This window comes from Mastomys coucha, unplaced genomic scaffold (genome assembly GCF_008632895.1).
Source record: "Mastomys coucha isolate ucsf_1 unplaced genomic scaffold, UCSF_Mcou_1 pScaffold18, whole genome shotgun sequence".
Classification (NCBI taxonomy): Eukaryota; Metazoa; Chordata; class Mammalia; order Rodentia; family Muridae; genus Mastomys; species Mastomys coucha.
This window is the reverse complement of record NW_022196900.1, coordinates 4,979,820-4,995,492: the sequence shown is the minus strand read 5'-3', so window position 1 is coordinate 4,995,492 and position 15,673 is coordinate 4,979,820. Positions and strand designations below refer to the sequence as shown.

Below are 15,673 nucleotides of genomic sequence, written 5' to 3'. Positions count from 1 at the left end.
TCAGTCTAACGAAGCTCAGGATTCTAAATATGAAGAAGTTTGCAGTTCCTAAGGACCCCTACTAAGCCTTCAAGTCTTCATTGCTTTGTTCAGAGGAATGTATCCGCAGACATCCTGAAATTACCTGTGTGAAAACAGAGGTGGAAAGAACAGTGGAGATTCACATTGTGGATGCCATCAGGTGTGCGTTCAGAGACGCGGAAGAAACTTTTTTTTTTTGAAAATAAAACCACTGAGTTCAGTCATCTATCTATCAAGAACAGGGAAGTGGCCCTCAGGTGCCAGCTGTCCTCCTACTTCAAAACCAATGTCCAGGAACACAGGAAGAATTCAGAACCACTCTCCCTCCCTTTCAAAGAGGCGGAGCTCGAGCGTCAGTCTGGACCGCAGGTGCTTATAATGACCACTTCCTGGCAGCTAAACCAAGAGGACAGACACACGCTCAGGGAATCTAACCACACCTCAGGAAACGGCTGTGCCACAGGATGGAAACACACAAGCATCTCCACAGGGAGCAGAGCTATGCAGGACCTCATGTGAGTAACGCAGGCCACCCTGCAGCCCCTAGAGCACTGTGGCTTTGCTGTCAGAGACATAATAAGGCCATCAAAAGGAAGAAGGACGATTTAGTTTTAAGTCTGTCCCAGCTACTATTTCTTAAACGTCTTTCCTCTTGCTCACTCTGGCTTGTCACTGTATGGTTAGTCACTGTACAGCTTTGGGGAGTCTCTCTGTCATCATCCTGGTCTCTTCCCATTTCCAAACGGAGAGGCAACGACAAACTCCTCCTCCCAGCTCCTTTGGCTCTCATCAGCTGAGAAAGGTTTTACTTCTTTCCAAAAGGTACAGTGTTTGCTGTAACTTCATTTTGCTTTTGAAACATGACACATAGACCGGCCACAACTGAGTTATTGAATGGCTATTGAGGGGAGGGGGAGGTTTCTCTGTGTTACTTAGTATCTAAGTCAAAATTGCCATGTTTACCAATATTTAGATCACTATACTACATATTATATTAATATGTGATATATTTAAGCTGAGCTTTGACTAAAGCACACCAGCAGCTATGTGTTCTAGGATAGCAGCACATGTAAATCAGATGTTTCAGTGTGACAGTCACCTACAGTGAAGGAACGCTTCTAAGAACTTGTCAGAGGAAGGTGTGAGAGAAGCAGGCACAGGAGGAAGAGGAAGGAAGAGAGTGTGGGAGGGAGTGGGCCAAACTCCACGGTGGTGCACAGGAAAGAATTGTCTTTATGAAGCTGGTTACTCTGTCTCATGAATATGTGCTGGCTTTGTTTTTAAGTAAAGAAATCAGAAAAAAAAGTTTTTCAAAAGAACTTTTTCAGTTAGGTGGTGCCGTTCATTCCAGTACGGTTTTAGGTCCGCGGTGTAGTGGTGAGCCCAGCTGCCTCCCCTCACAGTCTACGCTAGCTGTATCACTGAGGCAGTGAGGCCCAATTTCAATTTGCCTTCGGTGAAAATGTATTATTTTTATTGTTTAGCAATTAAATTCAAGTTTAGACTTTTTTGTGCTTCCGGCTAAAACTAAGCTGTTGTTTTCCCCAGATCTCTCAAATTCCCTGATCTATTTGACCAATTGAATCAATCTCCTAAAACAGCCCTCTGACTTCCACATGTGTGTCATAGCATGTGTGAGTGCACACACACATGCATACACCATGACAATAATTTTTTAGGAAAGGATACTTAAACCTAGGTGATGGAGTGAGTAGGGGCTGGGGGGTGGGGCGGAGCGTTAATTACAGAGTGATGTGGACCGTAAGGGAAACCAAGGATGTCCAGGACTACCCTTAACTGACACAGTCTTTACTGTCTATATTTCGTACATAAGTACTGACTCAGGGAACAATCAAAGAGAAGCATACAGAGCTAACTTAAAGAAATTTAAAACTGATTAAAGAGCTATGTCACGGATGAGGAGGTAGCTAGTATGACTTGATTTCACAGAGTGTTAAGTGTAATGTTTACCATCACAGTCATAAACGTATCCATTTAAAGATGCCCAGTAGCGAACAAACATGAGCTGTGCACTCAAGCCAAGTGCTAAAGAAATTCAGTGGAGGGAGGATCGTCTTTGTACGGAGAGTTAAGATTAGGTTTCAGAACAGATAGGACTTGAAATCCAAGTAAGACACAAGAAGCAAAGACAAGGCTTGGTCTTGGAAATGTTCAACACAGGCATGGGAAGCAAAGAAGAAAGTGTTCAGGACAGAGGAACTAGGGCTGGGGGTGGTGCGCAGTCGGCAGAGTGCTCATCTAGCAGTTGCAAAGCCCTGTGCTTAGACTCCAGCACCACAGTAACCAGAGCTTGGGGAAGCACTCCTGTACTTCCCAGCACTGGGGAGGTGAGGCAGGGGGATTAAAATTTTAAAGCCATCCTCTGCTATAGGGTGAGTATGGGGATCACCTGGGATCCATGGGATGCTAGAGAGAGGAAGGAGCAGGGGGAGAGAAAAGGAGAGGAGGGGAGAGATGAAGAGAGGAGGGGAGGGGAGAGGAGAGAGAAGGAGAGGAGGGGGGAACAGAACAGGAGAGGACAGGAGAAATGGAGGGAGGGGAGGGGAGGGGAAGAGAGAAAAGGGGAGAGGAGAGGAGAGATGAAGGAAGAGGAAGGGAAGAGAGGGAGGGGAGAGGAGAGGAGAGGCTTTATACAGGCTTTATCTACGTGGAACTCAAAATGGAAAAACTTAAGAATAAAGGAAGTTGTGAAGACAGAGTCTTCAGAAGGCCATGGAAGAGTAGAGGCACAATCATGACAGTGCTCACACTCAGGGATAGGACAAGAGGTAAAGAGGAAGAAGAAAAGAAATGAAAGAAATTATTTGAAACACAGAATTGATATTATCCTGGGGGGGGGCATGGAAAAGGTTGGGGCCTATGTCCATGCCAAGGCTTTAGAGATGTTAGTTAGCTCTGCATATTGGATATGCCTTAAGCATTCACGAAGCATTGTTTTGTTTCAGATGGAGTCTTCTTTGTTTTTTCGAGACAGGTGTTTTCTGTGTAGCCCTGGCTGTCCTGGAACTCACTCTGTAGACCAGGCTGGCCTCAAACTCAGAAATCCACCTGCCTCTGCCTCCCAGGTGCTGGGATTAAAGACATGTGGCACCACTGCCCAGCTTGAGATGGGGTCTTAATGATATAGCCCAGGCTAGTCTCCTGGACTCAGAGGCTCCTCCAGGAACAAGCCACTATATATCCAGTTTCATGCAGATATTAAACAGCCCATTTGAACCACTAGGCACGGTATCAACTCTTATGATCCCAGCATCCAAGGACAGAGGTGAAAGGGTTGCAAGTTTGATGGCAATTTGGGTAACAGCTGTATGCTTACTGACAAATATGGCGTGGACGCTCCAGTCACACAATGGATTAACACGTGGCATTTATACAACAAACTTGGGCTAGTCCTCGCCCAGGAGTTGTGGGCCAACAGCAGATTATTTCCTTAGCCTCTGTCAGGAACTCATGAAGTTTTTCTGAAGGTTTATTGCTGGTTGAATGCTGTTGACTATAGCTAAGCAGACCAGGAAGTTCAACGGAACAAACTTGTATAACTTTCAGTGAGACATTATTTAGAGAACAATTATGTTGATCCAACTTTTTATTGCAGAGTCAAAGTTAAAGGCAAACTAGTTCCCCCGCACGCACACTTTTCCAGAATTTGTGCCAGTTCCTGAACTTGTATTAGCCAGGGATGTTGAGTGCTTCTTGGCTTACATTGTTTCTCTAATTTCTAGATGCTAAAATAATTTGTCTTCCTAGTCCACAGTGAAAGCTACACTTTTTTTTTTTGTTTTTTTTGTTTTTGTTTTTTTGAGACAGGGTTTCTCTGTATAGCCCTGGCTGTCCTGGTACTCACTCTGTAGACCAGGCTGGCCTCCAACTCAGAAATCCACCTGCCTCTGCCTCCCAAGTGCTGGGACTAAAGGCGTGCGCCACCACTGCCCAGTGAAAACTACATATTAAAACCCCAATAAGGGACACAATTCTGCAGAAACAATGCAGCAGTTGAGGCCAAGCAGCACTACACAGCAAGGCCCCATAGGGCCGTTCCTTCACCCCTAGCTGTATGCTTACTGACAAATATGGCGTGGACGCTCCAGTCACACAATGGATTAACACATGGCATTTATACAACAAACTTGGGCTAGTCCTCGCCCAGGAGTTGTGGGCCAAAAGCAGATTATTTCCTTAGCCTCTGTCAGGAACTCATGAAGTTTTTCTGAAGGTTTCTTGCTGGTTGAATGCTGTTGACTATAGGTAAACAATACAAGCACTCTAACAGCAACAGAGTGTAGAGCATTGCATTTCTGCATGCCTTCTGTATTATGCATGTGTCTACTGTAGTTGGCAGTATTAGCACAGAGCCACCTTGTCATCACAGACCTCTGAAAAGCATGCTGAGTCGTCACTGCAGCTATGAAGAATCATTCAATGGCTCTGAAATATGAGTTTCTAAAAGGCTCCCCTTGCTGTTCGTACCTTAGCCGGTCTTTTGTCAACCTATCTTTTAACCTTAAACTGAAGTTGACTCATACACTTTCGGATGTTTCCGAATTGTCCGTAACTGTGTCTGAAGTTCAGAGTTCACTCTCAAGTGCTGTTCACATTGTTCTGCTTTGTTTTAGGCAGTCTCTGACTGATCCCCAGAGTAGGCTACATGGTCAGACACTGCAAGCTTAATCTTATGGTTTTCCTAGGGCAAAAATATCACTTTCCTGGGTCAGGCAGCCACATAAGGTGAACAGTGCGGTAGGAGCCGTTCTGGGTTCTGAGAGCTGCAGGAACCTTTCTAGAACAAACACTCTAACAGCAATGAGAGCAGAAGAGAGGAGGTGTCACAGTGGACTGAAGCCAGGGCAGCTCCTGAAAGGCCCGGGACTGGCTTCTGCTTGTGTTCTCATTTTATACTCGAACACCACAAGCTGAGGTGGGCAAGGAAGCAAAGATTGGTCAGGTGAAGAGCAAACCGACCCATCGTTTCAGTTACTCTTCCAGGTCATGCTGTTCCATGTCGCAAGTGAAGTCATACTTAGTGATAAGCCACACAAGCAGTGCTTTAAGTGGTTCTCTAAATATATCAACAAGTCAGCTTCTAATATTTGGTCTTTTTTATACCTTATTTTACTACACTCTGTTAGAAGCAAAAGAGTGTAGAGCATGCTTTACCGTACCCACTCTAGATGCCCTGTCAATCAACAGTATTATGAGTGAGAACAACTAAATAAAGGATGTTTACTATGTGTGAATATCCAGATGGATGTGGTAATTGGTTGCTCACTGTAGCCCAGGCTGGCCCCAAACCCATGTTGATTCTTTCTGAGGGCTGGAATTCCAGATAGGCCTAATCCACCATGCCCAGTCTATTTGATCTTTCTCTCTCTCTCTCTCTCTCTCTCTCTCTCTCTCTCTCTCTCTCTCTCTCTCTCTCTCTCTCTCTTGGATAGATGTGGAGAGAATAGACAGCCTTGTCTTATTCCTGATTTTAGTGGAATTGTGTTTAATTTCTCTTCATTTAATGTGATCTTGCCTATTTGCTTGCTATAAATTGCCTTTATTGTGTTTAGGTATGTCCCTTTTATCCCTAATCTCTTTAAGCCCTTTTTTCATTAAGGGGTGTTGGATTTTGTCCATGCATTTTCAGCATCTAATGAGATGATCATGTGTTTTTTTTTTTCTTTCAGTTTGTTTGTATGATGGATTACATTGACAGATTTTTGTATTGAACAATCCTTGCATCTCTTGGGTAAAGCCTACTTGATCATGGTGAATAATCTTTTTTATGTGTTCTTAGATTCAATTTGCAAGTATTTTATTGAGTATTTTTGTATCAAATGTTCATGAGAAAAATTTGTCTATAATTCTCTTTGTTGAATCCTTGTGTGGTTTTGGTATCAAAGTGACAGTGGCCTCATATAATGAATTTGGCAGTGTTCCTTCTGTTTCTATTTTGTGGAGTAATTTGAGGAGTATTGGTAGTGGTTCTTGGAAAATCTGGTAGAATTCTGCACTAAAACCATCTGGCCCTGGTCATCTTTTTGGTTGGAAGATTTTGAATGACTGCTTCTATTTCACTAGTTGTTATGGGCCTATTTAAATTGTTTGTGCGATTTTGATTTAACTTTGAGAAGTGGTATCTATAGAGAAATTTATCGTTTCTTTCAGATTTTTCAATTTAGTGAAGTAAAAAATTTTAAAGTATAACCTAATGATTTGGATGCCCTTGGTGTCTGTTGTTTTGTTTCTGATTTTTATTTCTAGATTTCAGGATAAATAAAAAATAAAAATTAAACATTTTATCCTAAAAAATTTTTAGTATAGTTTATGTGTGTTCACATATGAACATGTGTCATAGTGTTCAGAGAATGACTTTTGGGAATCAGTTTTCTCTTTCCACAACTATGTGGGACCTGGGGATCAGCTCGGGCTTGGTTGCAAGTGCCTTTATTTACCTGCTTAGCCAACTTGTCTGTCAAACACTGTGTGTGCATGTGTGTTTGTGTATGTGTGTGTATGTATGTGTGTGTATGGGATGTGTAGCTTGTGTGTGTGTGTGTGTGTGTGTGTGTGTGTGTGTGTGCTGTTTTGTTTTGTCTTTTTCATGAGACAAGGTCTCTCTATATAACCCAGGCTGACCTCAAACAAGACACTCATCCTGCTTCAGTCTCTCAAGGCTAAGCTGACAGTATGGGCCACCATGCCCAGGCAAACATTGCTCTTGAATTCAGTTTGTCTTAACGTTCTACACTGCGTATGCAGTGATGTAGCATGTTACTTTAAAAGCCAGATACCTTTCTTGAAATGACTCTATACCACTCATGGTAGGCTGAATAATGGCTTTTTGAAATGTCCATATCCCTTCTTTTGGGGACAGATTGTACAGATGTGATCAAGTATTTTGTATCAGGGTTAGGGTTAGGGTTAGGGTTAGGGTTGGGATTGGGGTCAGGGTTAGGGTATACTAGACTACTAGTTAGGCACAAATTTAGTCTCGTAAGTGAAAGGAAGGCAGGACAGTCTTAGCCAGGAAAAGTCTTGCTGTGAGAATGTTCACAAGCTAAGGAGTGTCATCAGGCTCATGAGGAAAGGGCAGGGAAATGACTTTTCTCCTGCAGCCTCCACAGGGCAGATACCCTGCTACTGCCTGTATGTTGGTGCCCCCAAATCCTGTGCTAACCCCTGACCTCCGGAAGCGTAAGATAAGGAAAAAAAAAAGAGCATTAGCACTTTGTTACATCAACGGTAGGAAGCTAGTAAACCATTTGCTGTCTGATGGATTAGGAGTTTTTGTCCAGATTTACATCTCTTCTTAGTACTCAACAGTTGCTGCCTGTGGCTCTCAAATGTATCATACTCCCAATGAAATCTTTGAGCTTCCCTTCCCAAACCTGTTCACCAGTCTAGGCAAGTCACCCTAGGAACGGCCACAGCCACCCAGCGAGTTGCTAAAGATAGAAACCTGGAAGTCATTGTTTATTTCTTCCTCATAACCACTCGATAATAAGTTTCGTCAGTTTAACATCCAGTTGAATCACACATCTACCTCAGTGGCATTTTCACTGGCACCAACTCTTGACTCTCAACAAATCCATCCTCCACCAAGCAGCCCAAATGGTATTTAGAAAACGACGTATGATGTGAATTGCGTTGGGAATTGGTGTGTTAGCAGAGCATACATGAACGGTGCCTCGTCAGCTTACAAATCGATGGCTGCTCTGACCTCAGACAATGTCACTTCCATGTACAAAAACACCCACTGTCCCTCCAGGGTGAGGTGACCCTTGGTGGCTCAAATCAGGCTACACTAATACCATGTAAAGCAGAGCTTCATCCTCGACTGAAATAGACCACAAGCTGGAAAAGTCTGACAGGGTTCGCATTGAGCTTATAGCAAGAACCCCAAGGGATTGCTAGATTGTTTAAATGGTGTCACTTAGTCACACAATTGGGTTGAACCTCTGAAAGCTGAGGCAGGAGGACTGACATGGGCTTGAGACCAGTTTGGACTACATAGTGAATCCCATGCCAGTTTCAGGTAGGTAGAGTGTAAGATCCTGTTTCAAAAAACTAAAAAAAAAAAAAAATAGATTTGAAAGTTTCACTTGTGACTTTTTGTTGTTGCTTGAGACATGGGTGCAGCTATATTGTTCAGAGTCCTGTCTAGCTGTTCATTTTCTTGAACCTAGTTGTAGTAAATGTCACCCATGTCAGGAGGCTCACCACCACCTGTAACTCCAGCTCCAGGGTATCTGTTTCCCTCTTCTGGACTCCATGGCATGTGCACTCTAATGTATACATACCCTCCTCCCATATACATAATAAAGATAAAATAAAATGAAATCTTAAAAAAAAAAAACCTTTATCAGGAGCTAGCCGCACAGGCCCCTCTCCCTCCTTCCTGGGTCTTGGATATGGAGATATTCTAGAGATGTCTGTGTCCCTCAATCTATCAGACTATTGAAACAATCGACTCAAAGAAACTGGAATTTCCCCCCAAGAATCTCATGCTCAGACAAGGAAAAAGCTGAATTCTGGTGCTGGAAAGAGACTTCACACGGACTGACAATTTGTTACTGTCACTTTGCTGGAGAAGTTGGAGTCCAGCTTGACCTGGACCGCTTACTATGTTATATTTTATATCCAACTCTAGATATTTATATAGATTATCCAACTCTATATATTTTAATTTGAACTCCCAAAATGGACCTGGGGGACATATCTTTTGATATTGGTCATTCCAATATGGCCACATTGAATTAACCTCTGTTTTCTGCTTTTTTACTAGTAACTCGTTTGTTCTCATTAACTTATGGAGGACAGATGACAGAACCAGGCTTCTCGGTACAAACTGTGCCTCCCAAATTCGAAAATAGAATTGCCTAGATCTCTGGAGTGGCAGGTGACTCGGAGCTGACAGTTATGCTCAGCTAGTACGTGTATTGTCACTCTGCACTCCACCGGAGCCTCGTGGCAGGGATGGCAAAGCTTAAATTCCAGGGTGCACTCTAGGACCCCGGGCACAGAGTTGCTTTGGAGTTTGGTCCACGAGATGGCTCTCAGCTTGTATGCAAGGCTAAAACAACCATGTCGTGGGAAAACTCAGGCTTCACTGTGGGCTCTGCCAGAGGAGAGAACATCACCAGGAGAGAACTAGGGTCTGCAAACCGAGTGGGTGCCACTACCAGAGGTGACACGACAACGGAAGGCGCTCAGCACACCGGCCAACAGAAATACTCCAAGGAGGGGTGGGGCGGGGCGGGGCAGAGGCGGAGCGATCGATGGTTCGGCGCTCCGCTGGAGCGGGTTGTGTGTTGCGAATGCAGGAGCAATGACTGGGGCTGGATCGAGCGCCGAGTTGTCGAGCGGCGCCGGGTAGCGGAAGCCGCGGGGTGCGCTTGCCGGGGCCTGCCCAGTGGACCCGCTGGACGCGAGCCTGCCTAGTGCAGAGGTGGCGCCGGAGGGAACTAACCCGACGGAGGCCACGAGTCAGTCGGTGACTCACGAGCATCCAACACCTCCACTGCAGCTGTGGGCCTCGCGCTGTGTGCCCGGGTTCAGCGCAGCCGGGCGGCTCTCCTGCCCGGTGCGTTGCTCCGGCGTGGGATCCCGGAGCTGTCAGGCTCACCGTGCGGGTGAATGGGGACCGGGGCGTGCAGAGGTAGGCCTGGCCAGGCTCCAGCCCATCCGTGCGGGCAGCTGGCGGCACGGCCCTGGGTCCCGGGCCAAGGCGTGGGATAGCTGCGGGGGGGGGGGGCCCACCACTGCCTAGGGTGGAGAGGGTTTGCACCGAGGGACGTCTTGGATGCCCGCCCAACTCTGACCGTCTGGACTCTCGGCGTCCTTGGAAATTTGATAGACGTTTATGTCCATCCTTGAACAGGCTTGTAAAATTGCTAGAGCAAGGGATAGGCTTTGCTCCTCGATAGGAGGGGTGTGGTGGCGGGGAACGGTTTAACAGTAAAGATAATGGTTTAGCCCGACTATAGGGCCTCTGGAAGGAACACCAAACTGAATTATTATAGCTGGGCAGCAAGGTTCTGAGAACTCTGTGCAGCCCTTCCCTTTTTATTGCGGTGAGTTCCATCCGCTCTGAGTCAAAGGAAAGAGTGCCCCAACTTCTCCCGAAAGGTTTGCACTCGTGTATGTTTGTGGAATGTACACACAAGGTAGAGGGTGTGTACGCCAGTGACCTGCGTGTAGGAAGATCATCTAGACTTGGGTTTGAAGTTCTATCAGTCATTAACTAACTGTGATTTTTAGAGCAAGTGGATTTTTTTTTTATATATACCTCAGTGTCCCTGTCTGTATGGTGGAGAAAATGAGGGTGAAATGCTTATAACGCCATGTTAGCCCAGCACTGGTGAAAGCGCTTAGCAAATGTTTACTTTACTGTTGTTTTCTCTGCTGGTGACTACTTGCACATGTGTACTTAGACTTTCTCGTGGTTAGGACATTCACTTATCCTTTTGCCGCATTTATAAAGCACAATTGAGTTGAATGTAGTTTGTGAGCATGGCCATTTCTCGGAGCCGGGAAGATAGCTGCTGTTGCTGCTGTTAACGCTGAAAACTTGACTTGAGTTGGGTACTCTGAACCCAGTAAAACCAGTCCTATAATTCGAGCAGCTGTAATCCCAGCAATCGGAAGCTTTGGGACCTTGGGAGGGGGCGGGGAGACAACAGAAAGCCTGTCTCTCACAAGGTGAAAGTGTAGTGGAGAGCTGGTGAAGTTGTTCTGTGAGACAGGCATAGAATTGATAGATTGAGGCTTAGACTCAAAAAGCAGAGAAAGTAAAGTAAAAAGCTCAGTTGAAGCAAGTTGACAGCTCCTGGTGGGATGGGATGGGCCCCAGACTTATGAGTTCTGGCAGGTGGACTCTGGCATGGGCATTTTATAAAACCCCTGCACCCTCCCATTTCCCTTATGGTCTGGTCCTCCAGTCCAAGTGTTTGCTCTGGGCAGCCTCTTGTTTGTTTGGGTGTTTGCTGTTGTGGTCCTGATACACGTGCGCGCGCGCGCGTGCACACACACACACACACACACACACACACGCACACGCACACGCACACGCACACGCACACATGCACACACCAGATCTTACAGAAGCGTGCTCCTGCGCTCCTTATCTGTCTGTACCCCATTTCTAACTCTCCAGTGGACTGATACTGGAGCTTGCCCTCTGGCCTCTGCTTTTACCCACGAAGTCAGCCATTTCACTGGCTCCCGTACTCAAAACCATTTGCATTTTGCAATGTTTGGGGCCTCAGACTTTTGTGTGGAGATACACAGTATGCACTGGCAAATATAGATAGAGTTGGTTAATTTTCATTTTTGTTTAACGTTCGACTATGTAAAGAAGCAAGTTTTATCTTGCTTTGCATTGTGCTTTATGAAACCTAAATTCCCTTTAAATGGTTTAAGTCCGTTTTGTTACATTCCACATCCCATATTGACAATGAAGATGCTGGTCACTATCTTCAGTATAAAATGTGTCTTTCTTTAGTGGTTCAAGTCTTTAATCCCTGAACTCAGGAAGCAGAGGCGTGATCTCAGATCTCAGTGAACATGAGGCCAGCCTGGTTTCTGGAAAAAAAAAAAAAATCCCAGGACAGCTAAGGCTATATAGAGAGACCCTGTCTCAAAAACAACACAACACAAAACAAAACAAAAGTCCCTTTAGGAATATTTTATGCAGAACAAATAGCAGTTTGTTAAAGTTTCTGATTTCTGTGGCTCCTGTTTGTGAAAGCAAAATGGTTGGCGTCTGTGTGTTCTAGTCCCTCTTCCCCAGTGTCAGCTCCCAAATCAGGAATGAGACTGTTCTCTGTGCCTGCCTCCATTTTCTGTGCAGAGCCCCACACAGCCTAAGACTCAGGAAGTGCTTGTTCATTCAGGATCTCACTTTCATGGCTCTAGTAACCCTTCACTTAGTGTAAACTAATACCTTGCACCTTTGGTTTGATATTTCCATTGCCTTTAAATTTTTTCAATGTTACTATTTATCTCAGAAACATAATATTTTAAAAATAGAGAATGTAGCAACAGTTAGTAAAATGTTTTCAATTGCATATATATACTTTATATATACTTATTAATAAATATGTGTATATAGGAGGATGGTGCATTCCTATAATTCCTGCATTCTGGACGCATAGCCAGGAGCTATGAGTTGGGAGCTTATGTAATTGAATGTCAGGCCAGGCCAGGGAGGGCTACAAAGGGCTCAAAAAGCAAAGCAAAACAAAACAAAAGAACAAAAACAAAAGCCCATAACTAAGCCCAAATAACAAATGGTGAGGATAAGGAAAGGAGAGAAAATGGGAAAGAAAAAAAAGTAAAGGAAACCAAACTGGTGCTAGGAGCCACTAAGAGGAGCTATGTGGGGCTGGAGAGATGGCTCAGCGGTTAAGAGCACTGTCTGCTTCTCCAGAGGTCCTGAGTTCAATTCCCAGCAACCACATGGTGACTCACAACCATCTGTAATGGGATCTGATGCCCTCTTCTGGTGTGTTTGAAGACTGTACTCAGATACATAAAATGAATAAATAATTCTGGAAAGAAAAAAAAGGAGCTGTGTGGCTGACTGGAGCCACTAAGAAGAGCCTTGTGGCTGGCTAGAGCCACTAGAAGAGCCTCGTGGCTGAGCTCAGCCTTGCACACTCTGTTCTGATGTGTGTGGTGACATCTTCACCTGAAGCTGCATGGATATACCACCTAATCATGAATTTATGCATTTATTTACTGGTCTGCTTATTTATTTATTGGAGCAGGATCTTACCATAGGACTCTGTCTGGTCTGGAACTTGCATGTAGACCAGGCTGGTCTGGAAATCCTAGAGATCTGCCTGCTTCTGCCTCCTAAGTGCTGGGATTAAAGGATTAAAGTGCCACACCATATCCAGTATAAAATAATTAGTTGTGTGTGTATCTTCATTTTTTTAATTTTTTATTCTTCTCTCATACATTAAATTCCAGGGGTAGTTTCACCTTCTTCTCCTCCCCACACTCCCACCTCCCTCCTCCCCCAGATCCACCCTCCTCTTCCTCTGAAGTCACTAGTTTTTTAAATTCAAGAAATACCCCCTCTTAGGGGGAAGGAGGTATGGGATGGGGAGTGGTCTATGGGCAGACCTGGAGGTGTATGAAGTCTGGACTGTAAAAAAGGATTAAAGAATAAAAGCAAATACATCTTTTTAAAAAAGAAATACTCCTCCTTAAAAGGTTACAAGATTTAATTTATTTTCCTAAAAAGCTTAGACTTAAAAGAACAGAAAGGACACATGTGTTTTTATAGTTTCTACTGCTGGCTTACATAGGTTAGTTAGAACAGTAGTTCAGTATAACACAGCAAACACAAAGCACCAGCAGATAGAAAGTTCACTGTGTATAAAATAAATAGAAACTGACCAGCTGTCAGTCATTTGCTCTGCCTCACGCATTGAATTAAATGTCACCAACAATTTGGTCAGTGGAGGGAGGATTCTGTGCAGGAACACTTAAGACAGCTGATGTGGAAGGATAGCTTTGTTGTCTTTAGTGATTGAGTGGTGCTTGAATTCTTTGCAGAATGCTCATTTGACATCTTACAAGAGCCTTTCATCGGATAGAGTTAGCCTTTGATGATGGTATTGTGAATGGCATAGATCCACTAGTGAATCCACAGGCTTTCTGATATGCCGATACATTGACAGTTAGTAAAGGCAGGAGAGAGAGAGAAGTGGTTTAAAAGACTGGGAGAAGTCCTGATTAGCAGTTTGGATTTTATCCCATAGTGAGGCGTGCTAGTTGGTGTGACAATCAGATCTATGAAGTTGGGAGTGTCAGTTTGAAAGTCTGTGGGAGAAGGCAGGACTAGAGACAGACACACCACTGACCACTATCTCAGACTCAAGACAAGAGACCGGTCTAAGGGAAATGCTGGTGGGGGTCAAGAGGAGGAGACAGACTGAAAGCTCAAGGGTGAATTAACAGGGCTTAGGAGGTACTGGTGAGGAATGGAAGCAGCAAGATATTGGGGCATTTGGATGGGTGGTCCCTAAGTGAGTTAGAGAACAAATGGAAAAACAGGTTTGCAGCAGAAAAATCAGTTCAGGTTGGGAAGTTGGCTTTCAGGAAGCTTGGAGATGCATAGCAGAGCCATATGTGGGCATTTGGAGGCCCAGCATGTTGGTGCAGATGGAGTCTTAGAGGTCAACTTTCCTCCTAAGCATCTTTATCTTCCCAAGGGACTGTGAGGTGTGAGGGCAAAGACATGTTCTTTAAAGATGAGATCTTGAGTCTTGGGGAAGTAATTCTCTCTCTAGACCTGTGTTTCCCTTTTTGTAAATGGAGGGAGTTAACCAGATGGATAGTTCTCTACCCAGGTTTTTCTAACAGTCAACTTTGTTGGGCTCACTTGTGAGTACACCAAGTATTTTTTTTTTCAAATTTCTAGTACATATTTTAAACTAATAATTAAAGAGCTGATATTTATTTATCTTTTGAAAGAACATTGTGTTTTGGTGTGCCAGTGAGAGAAAGGGATGGAGCTAGGTCAGCCCGCTGGAATTTTATCAGCATACAGCAGTAAGAGTGTCATTCAGGAGCGGCACAGGGGAACAAAGATTACAAGCCAAACAACTGAAAAATTCTGCTTTTTTTATCTAGTAGTAATTCCAGTTATAAACAAGAACTTATTTTTTGTATCATTAGGAACTCTATTTTAAGAAACTCTCAAGTAAAAAAAACCAAGTCATGGAGAAGAACGGGAATAACCGAAAGCTCCGGGTTTGTGTTGCCACCTGCAACCGAGCTGATTACTCCAAACTAGCCCCGATCATGTTCGGCATCAAGACGGAGCCTGCGTTCTTCGAGCTTGACGTGGTGGTGCTGGGCTCCCACCTGATCGATGACTATGGGTGAGCTGAGCGCTTCCTTGCTCCTCCACCTACGGTGTACCTCGGGGAGTTTGGGTTTGGTAGGCTTATGGACATACTGTCAAGTAGGTCTTCCCTAGTCTCTATGTACCTTGGAGAACTTGGGAAGCATCTCAGAATTGGTGTCTTCAGTTATAAAATAGGGTGAAACCAACATGGCAGTGGAGCCTGTCACAGTGATGCAATTTAGTAGATACTTGATAACCAACAGCTGAAAACATTACTACCCTCAGAAGAAACACCATATGTATATATGTATGTATATATATGTATGTATATGTATGTGTACACACACACACACACACACACAAAATTGGACTATAATAACATGGCTTCAAGGCATAATTTTTTGGTGTTAGGGTTTGAGCCCAGAGCCTCAAGCATGCTAAACATGTGCTTTACCACTTCACTTCACTCCAATGTGTCTTGTGAGTTCCGAGGGCAATTCTTCAAGTAGTTTACCAAACTGAGTGTATTGGTGCATATCTACCACTTGGGAAGTAGAGGCAGGAGGATTGCTTTGAGTTTGAGGCCTGCCCAGACTATATAGTGAGTTTCAGTCCAGTAAGAGCTGCACAGTAAGACACTGTCTCCAAACAAACAAATGACAACAGAAACCAACCCTGGTTTACAGGTTAATCACATATAAAGTAATATAAATAAAACAAGATATACAAAAATCTAGCCTATTGGCCAGGCAGTGGTGGCGCACGCCTTTAATCCCAGCACTT

The 15,673-nt window shown here is 44.3% G+C and overlaps 1 protein-coding gene across 4 annotated transcripts in view; it reads left to right on the top strand.

Moving 5' to 3' along the window:
• Positions 1-374: 374 nt before the first annotated feature.
• Gne (glucosamine (UDP-N-acetyl)-2-epimerase/N-acetylmannosamine kinase) overlaps positions 375-15,673 on the top strand; it is a 41,346-nt gene continuing 26,047 nt past the window's right edge. Inside the window, exons 1-2 of one of the 4 annotated variants that reach the window (XM_031377248.1) lie at positions 375-536; positions 14,719-14,924. In XM_031377248.1, coding sequence (XP_031233108.1) covers positions 486-536; positions 14,719-14,924 — 257 coding nt within the window. In that variant the 5' untranslated portion in view covers positions 375-485. Of the gene's footprint in view, positions 537-9,321; positions 9,686-14,718; positions 14,925-15,673 lie in introns of those variants that run through there. The other 3 variants (XM_031377245.1, XM_031377247.1, XM_031377246.1) reach the window with 3 other exon arrangements.